The sequence below is a fragment of the Chionomys nivalis genome, chromosome 11 (assembly GCF_950005125.1).
Source record: "Chionomys nivalis chromosome 11, mChiNiv1.1, whole genome shotgun sequence".
Lineage (NCBI taxonomy): Eukaryota > Metazoa > Chordata > Mammalia > Rodentia > Cricetidae > Chionomys > Chionomys nivalis.
Window position 1 is genome coordinate 32,432,518 of NC_080096.1, and position 20,601 is coordinate 32,453,118.

At 51.1% G+C, this 20,601-nt stretch overlaps 1 protein-coding gene across 3 annotated transcripts in view; it reads left to right on the plus strand.

Moving 5' to 3' along the window:
• St3gal3 (ST3 beta-galactoside alpha-2,3-sialyltransferase 3) overlaps nucleotides 1–20,601 on the plus strand; it is a 220,504-nt gene that overhangs the window by 192,291 nt on the left and 7,612 nt on the right. For all 3 annotated transcript variants that reach the window (XM_057784235.1, XM_057784238.1, XM_057784236.1), the window contains 5 exons: nucleotides 2,055–2,118; nucleotides 2,908–3,003; nucleotides 3,253–3,439; nucleotides 19,698–19,844; nucleotides 19,998–20,144. In XM_057784235.1, coding sequence (XP_057640218.1) covers nucleotides 2,055–2,118; nucleotides 2,908–3,003; nucleotides 3,253–3,439; nucleotides 19,698–19,844; nucleotides 19,998–20,144 — 641 coding nt within the window. The remainder of the gene's footprint in view (nucleotides 1–2,054; nucleotides 2,119–2,907; nucleotides 3,004–3,252; nucleotides 3,440–19,697; nucleotides 19,845–19,997; nucleotides 20,145–20,601) is intronic.

Here is a 20,601-nt window from a genome sequence, read left to right on the forward strand (position 1 = left end):
ATGAGACCCTGTCTCAAAATTAATAAAATAAGTAAAATAATATAATAGGCAGCATGCGCTTTCTTCCTATTTTATAAAACAAAGCATGGTGGTGCTGGAGAGATGGCTCAGTGGTTAAGAGCACTGGCTGCTCTTCCAGAGGACCCGGGTTCAATTCCCAGCACCCACATGGCAGCTCACAGTTGTCTGTAACTCCAGTCCCACGGCTTCCCATGCCCTATTCTGGCCTCCATGGGGAACAGACACACAGGGGGTGTACAGACATGCATGAAGACAAAACACCTATATGTAGAAAAAGAAAAGAAATAAAGCCGAAGTTAGAGAGAGCTTCCGGTTGCTCTCCCGCCCCCTGCCCCTCCCCAGCGCCACTATCCCTGTTTCGATATTGATGTTTAGTGTTTCTTTGCCTGGATTTTTATTTTTACTACATATTTACGTATCTGTTAAACATAAATCAGTTTTTTCTTTATGGGGCCTGGTGATGAATACCCTAAATCCCAGTACTAGGATGGGGGTGCGGGGAGGCAGGTTGATCTCCTTGAGTTTTAGGCCAGCCAGGACTTTAGACCTTGTCTCAAAAAAAAAAAAAAAAAGTTGTATGGATCTGTGTGTTTGTGATTTTCATGTATCATATATGTGTGTATATGTGTACATTCTTTAGAATGATATTTTGCATGTATTTTAGCTTTATCTGTATGGTACATATAGCTATACATCATTGGTTTCTTGTGTGTGTTTTGTTGTTGTTGTTGTCGTTGTTGTTGTTGTTTTACCGCTGCATAGTAGTCCGTGTTTCACATGTAATTTTCCTTCGGTGGCTATTCCAGCTGCCTCTAGCATTTTGCAGTGGCAAACAGTTCTGCGGTGCAGATTCTCACGCATTCCTCCCTGTGTGAATGTTTCAGTGCTATGCCCTTGGAGGCTAGCCACAGGGTTCTGTCTGGACGCACCAGGCCCTTATTTTATTACAAAGATGCCTTCTTCCGTGGCAGTACCAAACTGCTCATCTATAGACCTTTATATATGTTACATCTACCCAACAACTCAGCCGAGTAGGGATTGCCATCGTATTTCAGAGGCAAGGAAACAAGAGCCCAAAGGAAGACAGCCATTTGTGGCAGGTCACAGGGTCTTACATAGCAGAACCAGAATCTGATGGAGCCAACCACTTCTTCTCCATTATAGTATAAAGTTCTTACTGCACCAGAGTTTAAAGGAGAGCGGTCATCCAAAGGTCAAGAAGATGAGATCTGGTTCTGTTTTTGTTTTGTTTTTTGAGACTGGGTTTCTCTGTGTAGCCCTGGCTATCCTGGAACTCGCTTTGTAGACCAGGCTGGTCTCAAATTCATAAAGATCTGCCTGCCTCTGCCTCCCAAGTGCTAGGATTAAAGGCGTGCGCCACCAAGCCCAGTGAAGATGAGATCTGAATAGTGGTTCAGGCTCAGAGAGCAGAAGTCTCGGACTCCTGGCTGAGAGTAGTTCGTGGAGTCCCGGCAGGCTGATGCCTCACTGCAGGGTGTGATGGGTGAGAAAGAAGAGGCAGCCTGGTAAAGAACAGGGTCAGGATGGGCGGTACAGAATGGAGGAACGTGAGAAGGGCTGTATGATCTACTAGAGAGAGCTCTCCAGCCGTTGGTTGTCTGATTTGTTCCCTGGACTCTGCTCCATGAGACACATGGATCTTCAGTGATCCGTCTCTAACTAGAGACTCCCATTCCAAACAAGGCCCTGGCCCAGGGCTAACATGTCCTAGGGTCTAGCTATGGGGAAAACAGATGAGTCTCTGAGGAAGGTGAAGGATCATGGGAAGAAGGCACAAGCTAGGGTGAGAGCCTGACTCCTAGCAGAGCTAGATTTGCCTTCTTCCCAACCTCCGTCTCCATCAAGGGAACCATCAAAGTGGTGGTCTGGCCCAGCCTTGTTTCTGCTGTTCCCTCTACCCACCCCCACCTCGGCTCTATCCCCAGTCCTGGGCCTTCTGGGAAGATTGCTAGCAGATATTTTCTGGGAATTTAAGTGACCCGCTAACGATAACCTTCCTCCTCTGTCCACAGACAATCTGATCAAAGCCATCTTGTCAGTCACCAAAGAGTACCGCCTGACCCCTGCCTTGGACAGGTGAGCCCACCCCCTTCCCCCGGGCTCTCTGGCCTGGGTGAAAGTGCCGTGGCCTAGCTGCTCTGTGCTAGACTGGCCAGGCTCTCCACCATACCTCCCCATGCACACACTGTGGGTGGAGTGTGTAAGTAGGGCAGCTCTCTGGATGTGTATCTGCCGAGTCCATCACTCTGCAAGGCTCCTCCGTGCTCAGACCTCAGTGGTTTGGGACTAAGAACTGAAGATGATGGGGGTGTTGATAAAGGCATCACAGGGAACAGAGCTTAAGACTAAGGTAATGACAGCTCTGAAGCTCATAGACCCTGGAGGGGAAAGCGTCAGATCAGGGTAGAGACAAGAGGCCAAGTGAGCAAGACTGTCAGCGGCCACCGGAGTCTAGAGGCTTGAATTGAAGCTAAGCCCAGTCTTAAGTCCTGAGACGCCCAGTTTCATTTCCCTCTTCGCCTCGCTCTTCTGAGAGATCTTCAAGCTTCCCTCACTGTCCCCTCTCCTCTAAGGCCACCAACTCTCATTAACCCACAGGGAACCTCTGCCCAGAACACAGTCTTTGCAGAGCTCTCTCCTTGCTTAACGAGCCAGTCCTCATGCCTCTGCCACGTTTTTCTTAGAAGTGTCAGGCACCAGCCCTGTCAAAGTGTCCCAGGGCCCAGCTTTCCGAGGTATGGCATTGGCCTCCTTCCAGAAGTGCTGCGTGGATCTGGCCAAAGTCACAGTAGAACTGAGGGCAAAGAGACAAAGGGAAGCAGAGCTGGGGTGCCACCCTCACAGGCCTCTGCTCTCTCCCCTCAGCCTCCACTGCCGCCGCTGCATCATTGTAGGCAATGGAGGGGTCCTTGCCAACAAGTCTCTGGGGTCACGGATTGACGACTACGACATTGTGGTCAGGTGAGCTCCCCTGAACAACTCCCTGGGCGCATGCATGTTGCAAACCAAATCCTGAGCCCTGTGCGCTGAGAACTGTCTGACCATCTGGTCACCCAGAAGCCTCAAGAATGCTGCTGGGTTGGCGGGTTTTAAATGAACGAACGAGTAGGTGACCTGGATCCCTACTCTGTCCCTGGGGTGCTTGGGGTTTGGGGTACCCCCCCAAAACACAGGCCCAAGGCCAGCTCTGACTGCTCTGGCTCTCTGCAGACTGAACTCAGCACCTGTGAAGGGCTTTGAGAGGGACGTAGGCAGCAAGACCACCCTGCGCATCACCTACCCCGAGGGTGCCATGCAGCGACCTGAGCAGTATGAACGAGACTCTCTCTTTGTCCTTGCTGGCTTCAAATGGCAGGACTTCAAGTGGCTGAAGTACATCGTCTACAAGGAGAGAGTGGTGAGCTCCCGGCTACAAGCTCCCCTTCTCCTGCCCCCAGCCTCCCAGTCTTCCAGTCTTCCACGTGTCCCTCCCACTGGACCCCACAAAGAACAAAGAGGAAACTTCAAAATGACCCAAAGCTAAAAGACAGCAAATCCACCACGGAACAGAGGCCAATCAATGGCAGGGTTCCTAGTGAGCCCCTGGAGCTGAAGTGCCCGCTCTCTGCTACCTGCCTCTAGACAGCCAGGGAGGGCTGGTGCTGTCTCAGATCCCAGGGAAGCAAGCCTCTGGGCCCTATGGGCCAGCCCCTGTGTGACTCCCAGCCTTCATAGGCTCCTACCCTGGTCTGCAGCTGCCTTCCTGGCCCCACTTCCCTTCCATGAGGCCATCCTGCTTGCTCTTAGGGTTTACCTCCTTCTCAACAGGGAAAGAAAGCCTTGTAGGACCCCAGGGCCATTCTGCAGGGACAGTGGACCTCAGTTCAAGGGTGCCAGCTCCCACACTCATGAATCCAGACCGTTTTCTGCCTCGTATTTTCACTGCTAGCCTGAAGGTTGGTCTCCAGCCTGCCGCTAAGTCTGGTTCTCCTCCATGGGTCTGATTAGATTCTGTGCTAACTGCTCGAAGGTGGCCAGGATCTGGGCCCGTGTATTCAGGGAGTGTCTGTGGTAGAGTAGGGTCAGATTGCCCATTAGTAGGCCACCTACTAGGACCCCTCCTAGACCTCTATTTCCCAGTTCTTGGCCTGTGGGGACACCTGCCAACTTGTCTGAGTCTGTCTCCCACCCCCGACCCTTGTCTCCTCCCGTCCGGTCATCATCAGCCACCCGGGGAGGGATGCGCAGGCTTAGGCCGTTCATCTCCCAGGGCCCAAGCCTCTTCCTGGAGACTGTTGACAGATTGCCCTCTGACTTCAGTAAGGAGCTGCTCCTTTAGATTTAGAAGTTAGGAGTAAGAACAGCTTAGCCTGCCCGTGAGGGTCTCAGTGCAATTTGGTTTGACTCCACAGCCCCTTCCAAGCAAGGCCAAGTGCAGGCAGTGTCAAGTAGGTAGCAAGCAAGAGAGAAGACAGAAGTGAGGTCCAGAAGCTCAGGTAGGTGGGGCAGTGGGGAAGGGAGGCCGTCTCAGAGCCAGGCTGAGTGAGGCAGCTGGCTATACTGGGTGCAGCCCGGATCTCCAAACGGAAGAAAAGGGCAGAGAAGCAGGTGATTGCTTGGACTTCAAGCAAGCTTCCTGTCTACCAACTAGGGAGGAATGGGGCTGGGAGAGGATCCTTCTCTTTTCAGAGTCTTTACAACTTTTCTGTTTGCCTCAAGGAAAGAGGCAAGCATTTCAGAGGCAGAAATGGGAATACTGTTGTGAACCTTCCTCGTCTATGGTCTCTGCTCATCGGCCCATATGCTCTTGGCCCATAGACACCTGGCAAAGCTAGCATGACTTTCTCAGGGCAGGAGAGCCAGAGGCTAGAGCCCTGATCCCATAGGGGTTTTCCCCCCATGGTGCCCAGTCATTACGCATGATCTGGGATTAGTTCAAACCAGTTCCTGCTTCCTAAGGGGCAGTGTGGGAAAGTGGGACAGTCCAGATTCCTTGGAGACAGCAGCAGACCAGAGAGGCAGCCGCCAGTAGCATATGGTCATCTCTGCTTCCAAGAGCACCAAGGACGGTGGAGTCAAAGCTCTTCCTGTCTCCCCAAGGCAGGAAGGAGAGTCAGCTGAAGTGAGAGAGCCGCTCCCAGGAAGACTGAGGAGCTCACTCCTTGGTCTGGTGGCCTGGCCTTGGCAGCCAGAAGTCACCACGATCCTGACACAGTGTGTGGGGCCATGTGATCAGGTGTGTGTGAGGTGTGATCAGGCCCTCACTCAGCCCTGTCCTGGGCACGCATGGCCAGCCTGTGTCAAGGAGGACACCTTCTGAGTGTGAGGGGGAGAGGGAAGGTGCCAGAATCTCCTGAAGTCCCGTGGGCTTTCTGTGTACCACAGTCAGAGATAGCTCCACTAGTCACACCAGTCATATCCATGCCTTTCTCAGCATCCCAAGTGTCGTGGTCAGTGTTCTGTTTGCTGTGAAGAGACACTGTGACCACGGCAACTCTTATACAAGAAAGCATTTGATTGGGGCTGGCTTACAGTTTGAGAGGTTTAGTCCATTATCGTCATGGTGGGAGGCATGGCGGCATGCAGGCAGACATGGTGCTGGAGAAGTAGCTGAGAGTTCTACATCCAGATTGGCAGACAGCAGGAAAAGAGGGCTATTGGCTCTATCCTTTCAAATAGTGCAGGCTCCCTTACCATCATTCAAATCTATGAGCTTATGGGTGAGGGGACATTCTCATTCAAACCTCCACACAAGGTGAACCTCCAGAGGCCCATTCTTGAATGCCCCTCCCCGAAGCCTGAGGATTGTCCCCCCGGACATCTCTAAGCTACACATCACTTCCCTGGCCCCTAAGACCCAGGTAGGGTAGATGTAAACTAGGTTGCCTTTCTTTGTCCTCCCTCTGGGGCTCAGCCACAGGCTTGGCCTACTCATGCAGTGATGTCTCTAGCTGCTCAGCCTCTGGGTGCTGGCAAGCTCTATTTCTGGCTAGAGTTTCACCTGCGGAATTCTGGCAGGAGATAACTCTGTGCCAGGGCCAGGGCTGACAGGGCAGGACTAGAGCAGGTAGGAGACTCAAACCATTGGCTGCCTGCTGCTGTGTTGCTTATGGTACATACCTTTCCGGTACCCAGGCATCCTGATAAACACTGGAAGCAGGGAAGATGTGAGAAAGGAAGATGGTTGATGGCTCTGCCCTTCCCCATGTGTAACCATTTGGTTCTCTAACACATTGGACAGTGGCACAGATAGCTCCAAACTGGTCACCAAAAGACCTTTTCCTCCCTGGTCCCAGGAGCCTTGATCGAGTCAGCGAGAATGTCTAATGTCCCAGCAGACTGCATGTGTCCGGCAGAGTGCTGCTGGGTACTGAGTAGGGGAGTAAGGCTAAAAGGCAGAGTGGAGCCCAGGAGAGGGAGAAGCAATCAGGGATAAGTCTGTAATGGAGACGCAGATCAGTAAAAGCTCTAGTCTGTAATGGAGACGCGGATCAGTAAAGGCTCTTCTCACAGGCAGACTGCAGCCTCCCTGTGCCCTAAGCTGTTTGCCAGTTATTAGTGAGATGCGAGCCCTGAGCCAGCCCCTAGGACTTAAAAGACAAAGTCGGTTCTGTTCTACACCAGAAGTCCAATGGGAGCACAGTCCGCAAACTAGAATTATTATGCAGTGCCGGAGGTGCCTCCTATAGCAGCTGGGGCAGGCGGGAAGGCCAAGAGAAGGCCTCCTGAGAGACACCGCATGACTGGAAGGGGAAAGAAGAGCTAGGAGCAAGTCAGGTTTGCCAAGCAAAAGGAAGCTTCGCATGGAGACCCCAGGAGGCCATTCTCCGCTTACCGCAGTCTAAGGCTGTAAGGAAAGTGCACATAGCCACTGATGTGGCGGCACGTGAGGCCCAGTGTCCCAGATTTATCCAGGCCCTAGATGAAGACTGGAGAAGATAGGATGTGTGAAGGACAGAACACCTCACTTGGTCCTTTCTGCCAGCTTTCCCAGCGGTGCCTCAGGATGCCAGTGGTCCAGGGCTACAGAGCCCTTGTGGGACCTTCCCTTCCTTACCTGACATCTTCCCAATGACACTGGGAAGCTGAGATCTACTGAGAAGCCCCCTGTGTGGACCTGGCCAGTGTGACTGTGGTCCCAATATGCGGAGGGAAGGGAAAGAATAAGGCCTGAGGTAGCTCTTGGACTGTTACCACAGGCTTGACCGTACAGTGATACATTCTTTCCCCAGGGAAGGAGGGAGGGTAGAATTTCAGAGCCCAACCCAGGTCTCACAGTCTTGCTCAAGAGGTGGCCTCTGTTTGTTTGTTTGTGTTTGTTTTAGATAGGCTGGCCTAGACCTCACTTTGTAGCCCAGGCTTGCCTTGAATTCAGGACAGTCCTTCTGCCTCTCCCTCCCAAGTGTTGGGATTTAAACTTGAATCACCGTGGCCAGCTGATGTTTTTAAAAATTAAGGTGAAATAGAGACAAAACCTAGCACAAAAGGTGCGGTAAGGCCTCAGCCGCAGGCAGTTCCTAGTGTTTGTTTTCATGAGGCGAGGTTCACGCTAGCCCTGGCGGGGCTCAAACTGTTGGCAATCTTCTCACCTCATCCTCCAGAGTGCTGAGACCCAACTCCAGCTTCCTTCGTGGCTGTTTTTCACTGGTGGGTGCTGTTAGAGGAGCCCCCTTGCCCTAGGAAGTGAAGCCTTTTTCTGTCTAGGCTGTAGGGTCTGGCCTAGGTAGTGATGGAAAAAGAGGAGTCCGAGGCCAGGTCCAGAGGAGGGGGATCCTCTGTAGAACAACAGCAGAGCCGACAACAGAATCGTCTGGGAGCTCTGCAGGGCAGGCTGGGCTGTCAGGTTCCAAACACAAGGCCTCGCTGGACAGGGCCCAGGTTGGGGATTGGATGTTATCTATACATGAGCCTCCACTCTGTTCTGACCTGAGAGAACTTTGCTGGGGTGGGGGAGTTGGATGGGGTAGCGCTTTACCTCTGGGGGACACAGGGCGGGTCTTCCACAAGGCCTAGCTGGAGAACAAGAGGTCATAGACCTCTGTCCGGAGCCTGTGGCAACGCTGTTTTCTTTGCAAGGCCATCAGCAGCATCCATGCTGTTGCCGCAGGCATTGTTCCTCCTCCTCCCCCCCCCCCCCCATGCTGGTCTGCATTGCTTGCTCTGCTGCAGGTTTCAGTGCTCAGGCGCCAGACTGCTCATCCCTGGCTTCTGCTCTTCATCAATGCCTTCTGCGCCCTGTTGCCTCTTTTCCTTCTCTCCCTTTTCCCATCAACATCATCATCATCATCTCATCATCAAAGCTCCTCAGTCCCCGCTTCCTTGAATCCCTTAGATTCAGTTCTCCTGATAACCGTGTCAGACAGGTACTGTTACCATCCTCAAAGTAGCCAGAAAACCAAGGTACGAAAACAAAGAAGTACTTGATTGAGGTAACACAACTAGTTAAGTAGTAGATAGAATTGGCTGTAAACCCCACCTCTGATTGCCTCAGGAATCCCCGTGATGGGCCTGACCACACACCTTCCTTCTTAGAATCCTCCCTGTCAGCCCATCCCGCCATCGCCTAGGAGACCCCTGTTTACTGAGTTCTTGCACGTAACAGGCCCTAGTGATGCCCGCCTTGCAAGCCAGCTGTTGGGTATCTGGCTGAGGCAGGTGCACCAAATTGTGAGTCAAAGCTGTGTCATTGTGACTTTCACTATAGCTTTTTTGTTTACTCATTGGTCCGTTCGTCCAGAGTCAGATCAGCCACCAAAGCCAGGCCCAGCCTGGGCTGCCATCATCATCCTGCTTACTTGCCACCTCTGCTACACCCTTTCTCTGCCTCCAGCCCGACCAGTGCCAGGGACTGAATGGCACCATAGAGAGAGAAACTGTAACGATGGTTGTAACTTGTGATGTCACTCTGCCAGCATCTTGTCCCTAGTTGTCAATCTTTCCAATGCTCTGTCTCACCACCTTCAGTTCTTCTGGACCTGTATGTTGTGAGGAGAAATCTCCCATCCAGCATGCAGGGTAAATAAAGGTCACCCACCATCAGTGAACTCCCCAGTCCACATGTGTCTTTCCTGCTTCTGTGTTGAAGCACCATAACTGTGGCAGTTTATAGAAGGAAAGGCTTATTGGGGCTTCCGGTTCCACAGTGGCAGGAAATCATGATAGCAACCGTGGCATCAGGAACAGCTGAGAACTCGTCCCTCTAACCACAAGCCGGAAGCAGAGAGTATACTAGGGATGTTTTGAGGCTTTTAAAACCTTAAAGCTTACCCCCAGTGACCCTCCTCCAGCAAGGCCACGCCTCCTAAGCCTACCCAAACAGCTCCACCAGCTGGGGACCAGGTATTCCAACACCTGGGCCTATGGGGAACATTCTCCCTCAAAAACCACAATAAAATCCACACCCGCCTCTGTTCTCTTTTCCCACCATCCCTAACCGTCTGTTTTCTACTGAGCCAGGAGACCCTCCCTCATCTCCTGAGGTGGTCTTCTGTCCTGTCTCCTTCTCGCCTCTTTTCCAAGCCTCTTCTCACTTCTGTCTGTTTGTCCAGGTCTTTCTCCCCTTCAAAATCAGCATGTAAGCCGGGCCGTGGTGGCGCACGCCTTTAATCCCAGCACTCGGGAGGCAGAGGCAGGCGGATCTCTGTGAGTTTGAGACCAGCCTGGTCTACAGAGCTAATTCCAGGACAGGCTCCAAAGCCACAGAGAAACCCTGTCTCGAAAAAAAAAAAACAAAAAAAAAACAAAAAAAAAAAAAATCAGCATGTAAGGGCAGCTGCCCCCAAACCTGCCGACCTGAGGTTGCTCCCTGAAACCACATGGTGTGAGGAGAGAAAACTGCCTCCCACAAGGAGTCCTCTGATCCTCTAATACAAACTGTGGTGAGGGTGCGGCCTGTGATGCTACTTTACCAGTGGCTGGGTTCCATTTCTGAGCTCCACGCATGCACACACGCATGCATGCTACATGAATATATAAATAAATATAATAAAGCAATTTAAGTCTTCCCATTGTCTTACTCATCCTCTGACCTTCTGTCTCAGGTAGCTGGAAGAGCCAGCCCTTCTGGCTTCACTGCCCCTCCAGCCTGGCATCCAGACCCACCCCTCCATTAGACTGACTTTCCGATTCTAAATGCAGAGACTCCATCTCTCCCTCCCTGTAAAGGGACCACTCACCAGCAGGTAGCGCAGTCGTCTAAGGATAGTCCCTGGTTTTCACAGGCCAGCGACCAAAGCCCCTGGAAACCTTGATTCTTTCTGCTCTTTGCCTGTGTATCCTGTCATTCATTGTCCATATCCACAAGCTTCCCTTCTATAGATGGCTTGCTCTGGCGATTTCAGCAGCTTCCTAGCTCTCTGCTTCTGGTTAAGTTTCTTCCAGTCTGCTCACCACGTGTGCCTTCAGAACCAATGCTAAAGCGTTCCGATGGCTGGCTTGTTTCTCTTGCTTAATGGCTACCAATGTTTTAAGTGTGAGATCTCATACCAGCATCGACAGTGTCACCCGGAATCTGGCCGATTGGGGTCGGGCCCACCTTAGACCTTCTGAATGAGAAACATGGAGGTGGGCAGTGGTCTGTTTGAATGAGTCCCCCAGGTGCAAACTCAAGCTTAAGAGCCACAGGCCTACAGGATCCAGTTCAAACCCTGACTCCCCAGAGCCTCCCTGTCTTTGCCGGTTTCTCATCCCCGACACATACGTTCCATCCTGGCAACACCAAAATGTATGTCCTGTTTCACACAACTGCGTTCAGCCTGCGCCACCCAGCGCTGTTAGAATTCCTCTCTCCAGGCCCTGGAAGCAGGAACGGTCTTGTCTATTGCGAGTCCAGGCCCCTGAGCAGTGTTAGAGCACAGCTGGTGTACTTAAAGGAACAAACAAGGAAACTGAGGCTGGTAGCTTCTGAGGAGTTGGGATTTTAACCAGAACACAGGGCTCTCAGTCTGGATCTCTCCTCTTACTCTCACTGCCCCAGGAGATGATTGTTCTGGTTCTGAACCCCTGTATCCTCTTCATCTCTTGCTTCTCCTGAGGATCCTCCTTACTATGTTTGATTTTCTTCTCTAGTTCCAAGAAGATTCCTTGATAAAGGACATGAGAACCGAGCAGCCTCTGGCTCCCTGCCTGGGTTGTCGGTGCTCCATGGCTGCCCCACGCTGACTCTTCTCCTTGTTCTTGGCTTTTCCCAAATACAGCTTTCACATAGCTTCTTTGACCCCCTCTTCACATGGAAATAAACCCCAAGCCGACTAAAAAGCAAAATATTAAAAAAAAAAAAAAACTAAAGGATATATACCGGGTCTCACTGTGCTACCCAGGCTCACCCCAAACTCTGTGGCCCGGGCTGGACTTGAACTGGCAACAGTCTGCCCAGCTGAGCCTCCCAGAATCTGAGACTGCAGGTGTGAAATGTCATATTTAGCTGGAAATTTTGAAGAAAATAGGACACCAAACTGTTTTTTTAAAAAAAAAAAAATTCCCCTGCATCTACCCGTCAAGTGCTTGGATTACAAGTTTGAGCCCCCATGCTTGGCAGGAAGGGACAAACTTTTAAGGCGCAGAGGTGCTAGAAGAAACTTGGCAATATCAATTTAAACCAAACAAAAATATTGTATCAAACATTTTGAAAGTGTTTAGAAAATATGATAAGCAAAGGTTTATTATTCTGAGGGCTGTCAAGGAAGCCATCGGAGCCCAGCAGCTAAGAGAGGGAAGGGCCCATGGATGGCAGAGGGGGAGAAGGGAGGAGGAAGGCTACAGCGGAGATGCATGTGGCCTCCCTCACCGTTGGAGATGTGCGCATGCAGGCAGCAGAGTGCCGTTTGTCACCTATCACATTTTCAGAAAATATATTGAAATTACAACACAGTACACTGGAAGGAGTGGGCAGACAGGTGCTCTCAGGTCATGCCAGTGAGGGCATGGGTTTGGGAAAGGAAGTGGTACATAGTGCCAAGAGGAAAGAAAAACCTGCATACAAGATTTTTATCATAGTGGTATTTATAGTAGCCAAACCCGAATATGACCCAAGGGATTAGTTACACAAATTATGGTTGTCACTACCGAACGAAGCACACAGCAGCAGCATAGCCAGCCTACAGTGGGTGTGGACTTCTGGACCCGCCATCACGGGTGCTCTCCTGTTCATTGCCTGTGAGGAAGGCTGGTGGACAGAGAACTAGGTTCAGTGTTAGGAGCTAAGCTGCCCTCTTCCTCTGCCGCAGCCACCTCTCACAGCTGTGGAGACTCAGTGGGGCAGAGAACGTGGCAGTCCTTGACACGTGGTGCCCATCTGCAAAACCCATTGCCTCCTGAGACATTCAATTGAGCACACTGGAGAGAGTGCCCAGCCTCGGCGCCAAGAGAAGCTGAGTTAGGGAAAGCAACCAGGCCTGGCAACAGATGCTACCCTGGTCAGAGGGGTCCAACTGCCTCATCTCTCTGCCCCTTGGGTACTTAATATAAGCTCCAGGTTCTAACCGTCTGTTTTCCAGTCTCCAATCTCATGTAGGGGCTGGCCAGATGGGCGAAGTTGTGGGCACAGAGAATGACATTGGCAAGGTGTGTATTAGCAAATTAAAAAACCATCCCATTCAGCCAGGCAGTGGTGGCGTGCGCCCTTAGTCCCAGCACATGGGAGGTAGAGGCAGGAGGATCTCTGTGAGTCAAAGCCAGCCTGGTCTATAGAGTTAGTTCCAGGACAGCCAGGGCTATATAGAGAAACCCTGTCTCAAAACAACAACAACAGCAACATTCCATTCAACTGTATGGTGTCAGAAAGTTGCTGCCCTTGGAATAGATAAGGAAGTAGATGTCTTCATATTCTGGCCACACCCAATGAGATGGAGTAGAAAAAAAAAATATGAAAGACCAAGAGGAAAGTGCCCACCTCAGGCTCATCTACCCCCATTGTCATGTCCTGGAGACCTCCACATCTTCTGCCCTAAAGGGTCAAGGCATCTTCCATCCTTGAGGGTAGAATGTTGCTCTGAGCCTACCCTTCAACCCCTGGAAGGCTGTTTGCAGGGTCTGCAAGCAGAGTTTGGATATACAGAGTGAGGAGACCCCAAACAGAAGTGGGCCTTAGCATGCGGGAGAGGGCTGGGCAGGAGGAGGACTTTGGCCAGCTTTCCCTAGAGTATCCTGGTCAGCATAGATCTCAAGGTCTGGTTTCCAGTTTCCAACTCTGCCCTCCATGACACTTTCTTCTTTTGTTTGTTTTTGTTCTTGTTTTTCAAGACAGCGTTTCTCTCTGTGTGGCTCTGGCTGTCCTGGAACTCGATCTGCAGACCAGGTTGACCTCAAACTCACAGAGATCCACCTGCCTCTGCCTTCTGAGTGCTGGGATTAAAGGTGTATGCCACCACCGCCTGGCTTCTTGGCATTTTTTAAAGGAAATGTAAACTTTGTTTTATTTAATAGCCTGATAGACTCATACCTTATTTTCTCGCTTACTGTCGCAGTGCTGGAGAGCAAGCCCAGGGCCTTGATCATACGAGGCAAGTGCCTTACCACCGAGCTGTTCCCTTCTGGCAAAGGAGGAAGTGTTCTTAACCTCCAGTCATCTCTCTAGTCTCTGGACTTAGTATCTTAAAGACTTACAATAGCAGAAGCTAACAGGAACTGGCTTTAAGCCAAACATTTTGTACGTGTGGCTTCTAATTGTCAAAACAACAAACCACCTTAAGGCCTGAACGGGTATACTTACCCTGTAGTTGGAGATAATGAGACTTCGAAAGGGTAGCAAGCTGCCTCAGGGCACAGAGCGAGCAGCTGAGCATTTGGGTTGAACCTTAGAGCCACAGTTTGAATTGTTGATACAGCTGTCTCAGAGGGCGGTGGGAGCCACTGAGGATTTTAAACCTGAGAAGGTCAAGACCAGACCCATGCAGGGAACTGAGGCACGGTGAGATGGTGGCTGATACAAAGACCCCAGGAGGGGCTGGAGAGATGGCTCAGAGGTTAAGAGCACTGGTTGCTCTTCCAGAGGTCCTGAGTTCAATTCCCAGCAACCACATGGTGGCTCACAACCATCTGTACTGAGATCTGGCTCCCTCCTCTGGTGTGCGGGCATACATCAAGGCAGAATGTTGTATACATAATAAATAAATAAATCTTTAAAAAAACAAAAAAAAAAACAAAAACACCAACACAAAGACCCCAGGAAAACTGGTGACCTAGCATGAAGCAGTAGCTGTGGGTACATCTGCCCTGTCACAGTGGCTGTCGACAGTCAAATGTCACTGTCCTCAGACTCCCCCAAAGAAATCCTCCCCAGGGACTAAAAATATCTCAGTAGCAGACCCTGACTGGGGGAACACTTCCTTATTTTCTTCCCAGGTCTTCTGGCCGTTCTGAGAAGAGCAGAGCAGGTTGCATCAACAGGAGCCTGGCAGCTCCCCACACAGGAGCTAGCCCAGACTTGACTGAGGCAGGGACATTCCTGGAGGAGGGAGTGACAGGGAATGCAGCTGTCCTCAAGGAGAGGTGTGGTGGCACTGACTGGCCTCTGGGTTGTGTCCCGTGGGTGGGAGAAGTGAGACGGAAGCAGCCTTCGTGCCAGTGGTGGGCTTGATAGTGCCCCCAGCATCAGGCAGGCCTCCGGCACCCGCTGCCTGCTGGCAGGAGCCAGCAGGGAAAGCTGGCTCCACAGTCCCGTGTCTAAGCGGGTGCAGGTGTGGACCTGTGCAGGTGTGCATGCGTGCTGGCCTTTCTGTGGCGGCTAACACCTCCAGCCACACCCTCGGTTTCAATCTCTTGGCTTCTACAACACCCAGTCATAATAAGAAAGATTTATTGAGTTCTTTCTGTATACCAGACACTGCCAGATACTACCAAAGCAGCATCTCCTTTAATCCCTTCAGCTTTCTGGGAAGTCGGTCTTGTCATCCCTGTTTTATGCAAGAGGAACCTGAGGCTTAAACAGATGACGTGATGTGCCCCAGGTCACAGAGATGTGGGACTGGAATATAAGCCTCGGTTGCTACCCTGGAAAGCCTGTCCCGTGTACATGTCTGAGATGAGTGTTTGCGTGATTGCATGCTTGATGTTAGGAGATTGGCTGAGATGTATATGTATATGGGTGTTTTGCCTGCATGTATGTCTGTGTACCACATCTATGCCTGGTACCCAAAAAGGCCAGAAGAGGGTATCAGATCTCTGAGACTGGAGCTATAAACAGTTGTGAAATGCCATGTGTGTGCTGGGCACTGAACCTGGGTCCTCTAGAGCAGCTGGCATTCTTAACCACTGAGCCATCTCTCCAGCTGCAATACATATTTTTATAGCTGGGGGAAACAAAAGCTCACATCACACTTGTTCATTTTGTTTTTCTCTTTGTAGGCCTGGTTGTTCTGGAACTGACTCTATAGACCAGGCTGTCCTCGAACTCACAGGGTTCCATCTGCCTCTGCTTCCTGGGTGCTGGAGTTAAAGGCGTGCACCACCACTACCTGACTTCACACCTTGTTCTTAATATTCTGCTTTTCCCTGAATTCTCAAGGAAGCCTTACAACAGAACAATGACTGAGAAGAAACAGAAGAAGAAATGCTGAAGCATTGACTGTGCCACTGCCTTGTCCTCTAATGTGGGGCTTCCTGGGACTTGGGACCAGGCCTACAAAGAGAAAAACAAAATGAACAAGTGTGATGTGAGCTTTTGTTTCCCCCAGCTATAAAAATATGTATTGCAGCTGGAGAGATGGCTCAGTGGTTAAGAATGCCAGCTGCTCTAGAGGACCCAGGTTCAGTGCCCAGCACACACATGGCATTTCACAACTCCCCCAGGGTCCCCAAACTATCCTTCGCCACTTCTGGCTGCTCCAAGGCAATACAGACATCAGAGCTTGCACACATACGGGGCTTGAACTGAAACTAATCACCTGCGCCTAAGACACAGGCCCTGCCTCAGCTTACCCTCTGCTGTACAGAAGTAGGAAGTCAGGAAGAGTTGCTCACATATTTGTGCACATCAGCATATGTGTGTGTGTATATTGTGTGTGTAAGAGGCCACTCATTTGTGTACATCAGCATGTGTGTGTGTGTGTATTGTGTGTGTAAGAGGCTACTCATTCGCGCACATCAGCATGTGTGCATATGTGTATTGTGTGTGTAAGGGGCTACTCATTTGTGTACACCAGCATGTATGCATGTGTGTGTAAGAGACTACTCATTTGTGTACATCAACATATGTGCGTGTATGTATTGTGTGTGTAAGAGGCTACCCATTTTGTACTGAAAATGGGGCACTCTTGTCCTCATCAGGTTAGTCCCTCTTCTTTCAGAGGATTAGCCCAGAGAAGCAAGGCTGGCCCGCCCTTCTCCACTGGCACAAGGATTTGCAATAAGCTAATTCTCTTTGGTTAGACCTTTAAAACATGGGAAGGCTGCGAATGATTATATATATTCCCTGTGTAGAGTGGGTCATGGGGCACTGAGTGACCCTTGACTCACGTCAGAGCTCTTGGAAGGCAAGGGAGGTGTCCCTGCCCTGTGCTGCAGACTCCAGATGTGAACAGCAGTGATAATTTATAATGGCCTGCCAGAAAGACACCTGGTCTTGGGACCAAGACACTAGGTTTCAATCTAGGCACAGCCTCAAAGGTTGTGTGACTTAGAACATGTTTCGCTTGTGTCTGTGAAGTAAATGAAAGGAGAAACAAGTGATGGAGCCTTTTACCCCCCCCCCCGCACTGCTGGGCCCATTCCCCACACCCCTGCAGCTCCTGGGGGTGGGGAACCTGTGTTTTCTTTCCCGAGGTATATGAGAACAGACACAGGCAGAAGCCTGGGGATGGGTTGTTGGGGCCTACTGGGCTCTGGAGAAGAGACAGGTCTATAGCATGTGACCAGCACATCTGTCACTCCTGGGCATCCATTCGTTACAGCCCGGCCCATCCAGGAGGGGCTCAGCCTGTTGTCTTCCATGCTGGTCTTATGTCATCCTGCTATCCCCCACCTTTATCTCCTTTACATACACAGCCACAGACCTGGGGCAGGATGCAGAAGCCACAAGAACTGGTGCCTACTTGATTAATCTAATCAGTTGAGACCCAGAAGTTGACCTGGCCTATGAAAGGACAGAAAACAGAGAAAGAAAGGTTGCCTTAAGTGGACGACAAGGAGAATGTGGCTGGAGCAGTAGCAGGACTGAGGAGGTACTGGCTACCTGGGGCTGCTCTGCTCCTGAGGCCAATGGACGAGCTTTGGAAAGATGTCATATCTCCCTTAGTAACCATACCCAGTTGGGCTGGGTCCTGGCTACAGAAATGAATCAGAGAGGAGTCCGGCCCTGTATAATTCTCACAGTGACCCACATTGTAAATGTTAAGTGTCCCTGGTTTGTCCATTAGGTCTGTCCCTTGCTCAGAGTCCCCATTGAGCAGCTCTGAAGCTGAATCCCAGGAGCCAGGCCCTTAACTTAGTGTTTTATCATCACTCACAGGCTAGTCGGTACTTCTTCCTTGGGGTGCAGGAGATCAGAAGATGAGCAAGAGTCAGGTGTAGGGAGGATGTGTCGTGTGGGTGAGTGTGGGAGAGAGACATGGGTCTTTGGGATAAGATGTAAGAAGTAGGAAGCCAGAAAAGGATGGGTGAGGGATGGAGGAGAATCTCAAGGGTACTCCCAAGTTTCTGGTTTGAAAGATGGATGGACAATAGAGGAAAGGGGCAAGGGGGAGGGAAAGATGTGGACAACATAGATGTCAAATAAATGCTATTTCTGCGGCCAGATTCTCAGAAGATGTAATCCCAATGTCTGCCATTTCTTTTCTGGGCCTGTATCCGATATCACTTGGCTGAACCACTTTTGTAAACTTTTGGGATGTTTCTGGCTTTTCACATTCATAAGTACGAGTGTAATAAACAGGCTTGCAGCCTGGGGGTGTGGTAATTGGCCACATGATTGCCTAGCATGAGGATGGCCCTGGGTTGACACTTAACCTTCTCTTACGTCCTTTGCCCATTTCTGAGATCTCGCTGATTTATTTTTCATAATTTTGGGGTTTTGTTTGTCTGTTGGAGCAAGGGTGTTGTTGCAACAGGGTCTTGCTGTAGGCTAACCAACCTTGAAGCCTAGGCCATCCTTCTGCCTCAGCCTCACAGTTGCTGAGTTACAAGAAGATTATCACCATGCCTGGACCTTCTCGTGAGATTTTAAAACAAGAACCTCTTTATTATTTGTGACAAATGTTTCTCCACATTTTCATTTCCCTCTTAAATTTGCTTATGTTGTTTTAAGATTTGTTTATTTTAAACTCTGTTTGTGTACTCTCTATGTGTGTTCTGAAGTACATGCCTAAGAATGTTTGTGAAGTTGGGCCGGGGATGTGGCTTGGTCGTAGAGCATTTGCTAGCATGCTTGAGGCTCTGGATTTGATCCCCAGTGCTGGGGAGTCAAGAATCTTTTTAGGGCCAGTGAGATGAATCAGCAGGTAAAGATACTTGCAAATGGGGAATCTCTCCCGTTTTTTTTGTTTATTTTGTTTTGTTTTTAACACACACACAGACGTACGTACGAGTGTGTGTGTGTGTGTGTGTGTGTGTGTGTGTGTGTGTGTGTGTAACATGCGTGCATATGTGTGGGCACATGTGTGGAGGTCAAAGGACAAATTGGTTCTGTCCTTCCACCATGTGGGTTCTGGAATCAAACTCAAGTAGCCAGGCTGGGAAGCAAGCACCTTTACCCACAGAGCCATCTCGCTGGCCCTGGGCCTCTTTTCTTGTACCCAGTGATCGTTTCCTCTTGGTGTGCTCAATTCTTCTCCTCTAAGTTTAGTTGATTTTTTTTCATGCCTCCTCAGCAAGTAACAAACTTGCTACTTTGGAGGCCGTGGTAACCATGGTAACCATTCCGAGGCTGCTTGACTGACGGCTTCCTCCAGGCACTACAGAGCCCTTGTTGTAAGGGTAGAGAAGGGGAGCTTGTGAAAGAGTAACTGAGGTGACCGACTTGGGGTCTAGACCAGGAAAGTCTAGGGCATCTGAGGTCTTTGTGAGGCTGGACAGCAAGAAGGGAGAGGCTAAAGAGGAGAGGCCCTGTGGCCCAGGGTCAGACATTGTGATTCAAAGGCGATGCCTCCACATTTGGGACCAAGCTCCGTGAGAGAGAATGAACTATTCTAAACACAACAGGACTGAACACCCAGTTCTGGTCGGGCAGGACTGAGCTGTGAGTGTCAGTCCGCTGTCCTGTGACAGCTCATGAAATGTCTTTATTTTCCAGGTCCACTTTAGCACAGTTGACTGAGAACCAGGAAAGACAGAAGAAGGAAAAGGAGCCAGGCTCCAGCAGAGCAGATAGGCGATGAGGGCAGGCTTCTGGTGGGCTCCAGCCCCTAGTGGGGAGGTGGGACAACCAGGCCTGCGGGCCTTCCTTGTGGTCCAAGGGCACCCTGCCCCTGCACTCGGGACAGAGCAGGACTCCTAACAGCTTCACACGCTTTGTCCTCCGCCTCCAAGCTCTCGTGGCCTCCGTTACTCACACACCTATGCCTGGCACACATCCCATGAGCCCTCACATACCAGAGCCTTCCTGTGTGAGCTGGTTTACACCCTTCCACTCATGGCCCCTCTCCTCATTGCTCATTTCTCTGCATACATGTGGGTCCTCGCAATTCATCTGGACCCATCCCCAGGTGCCCAGTTCATGTCCTCTTACACCGTGTCTGTGCCTACAGAGTGCATCCGATGGCTTCTGGAAGTCCGTGGCCACTCGAGTGCCCAAGGAACCCCCTGAGATTCGCATCCTCAACCCGTACTTCATCCAGGAGGCGGCCTTCACTCTCATTGGACTGCCCTTCAACAACGGCCTCATGGGCAGGGGGGTGAGACTCCTGGGGAGGGCGGGCGGAGGAGGGCTAGGCAGAGGAGCCTCGGGAGGGAAGCGGGTGGGGAATGGGCTGCTGAGCTCTGGAGCGCTCAGCCCCATCCGCCCTCCACAGACCTCTCCATGCTTCCTCTCCTCTCTCCTCTGCCAGAACATCCCAACCCTTGGCAGTGTGGCAGTGACCATGGCACTGCATGGCTGTGATGAAGTGGCAGTCGCGGGCTTCGGCTACGACATGAACACACCCAATGCACCCCTGCACTACTATGAGACTGTGCGCATGGCGGCCATCAAAGAGGTGAGAGCTGAGCAAGGGGGAAGTTTATTTGGGGAAGCCCCTCACAAAGGATGGATTCCAGCATCTGTACAAATAGATGGTAAAGGGGAACCAGCAGCTGCTGTTGCCCGGTGTTCCCGGAAGGACCACCCTCGGCTAAGCAGCCACTGGGATCTAGCTGGCATGCAGGCCGCTGGCCACGTGTGCATCTTCTTCCCTAGCCTTCCCTAAGCCCAGAGCCCTTTCTTCAGCTTTCTTCCTTGACACTGTCTCCCTGGGCCTTCCGCCCTGGCCCTGCTCCTTACCCCTCCTCGATACACCTGTTGCCGCCTGCCAGGCTCATGCTCTTCCACAGACCCTGCCTTCCCTGGGAAGATCCCTTGCCCTTCACACAACCCTCAGGTAAACAATGCCTCTTGCTCCCAGGAGACTCCCATATCCCCTCCACTGCACTCTTTGCTGCATCAACCACAGAACT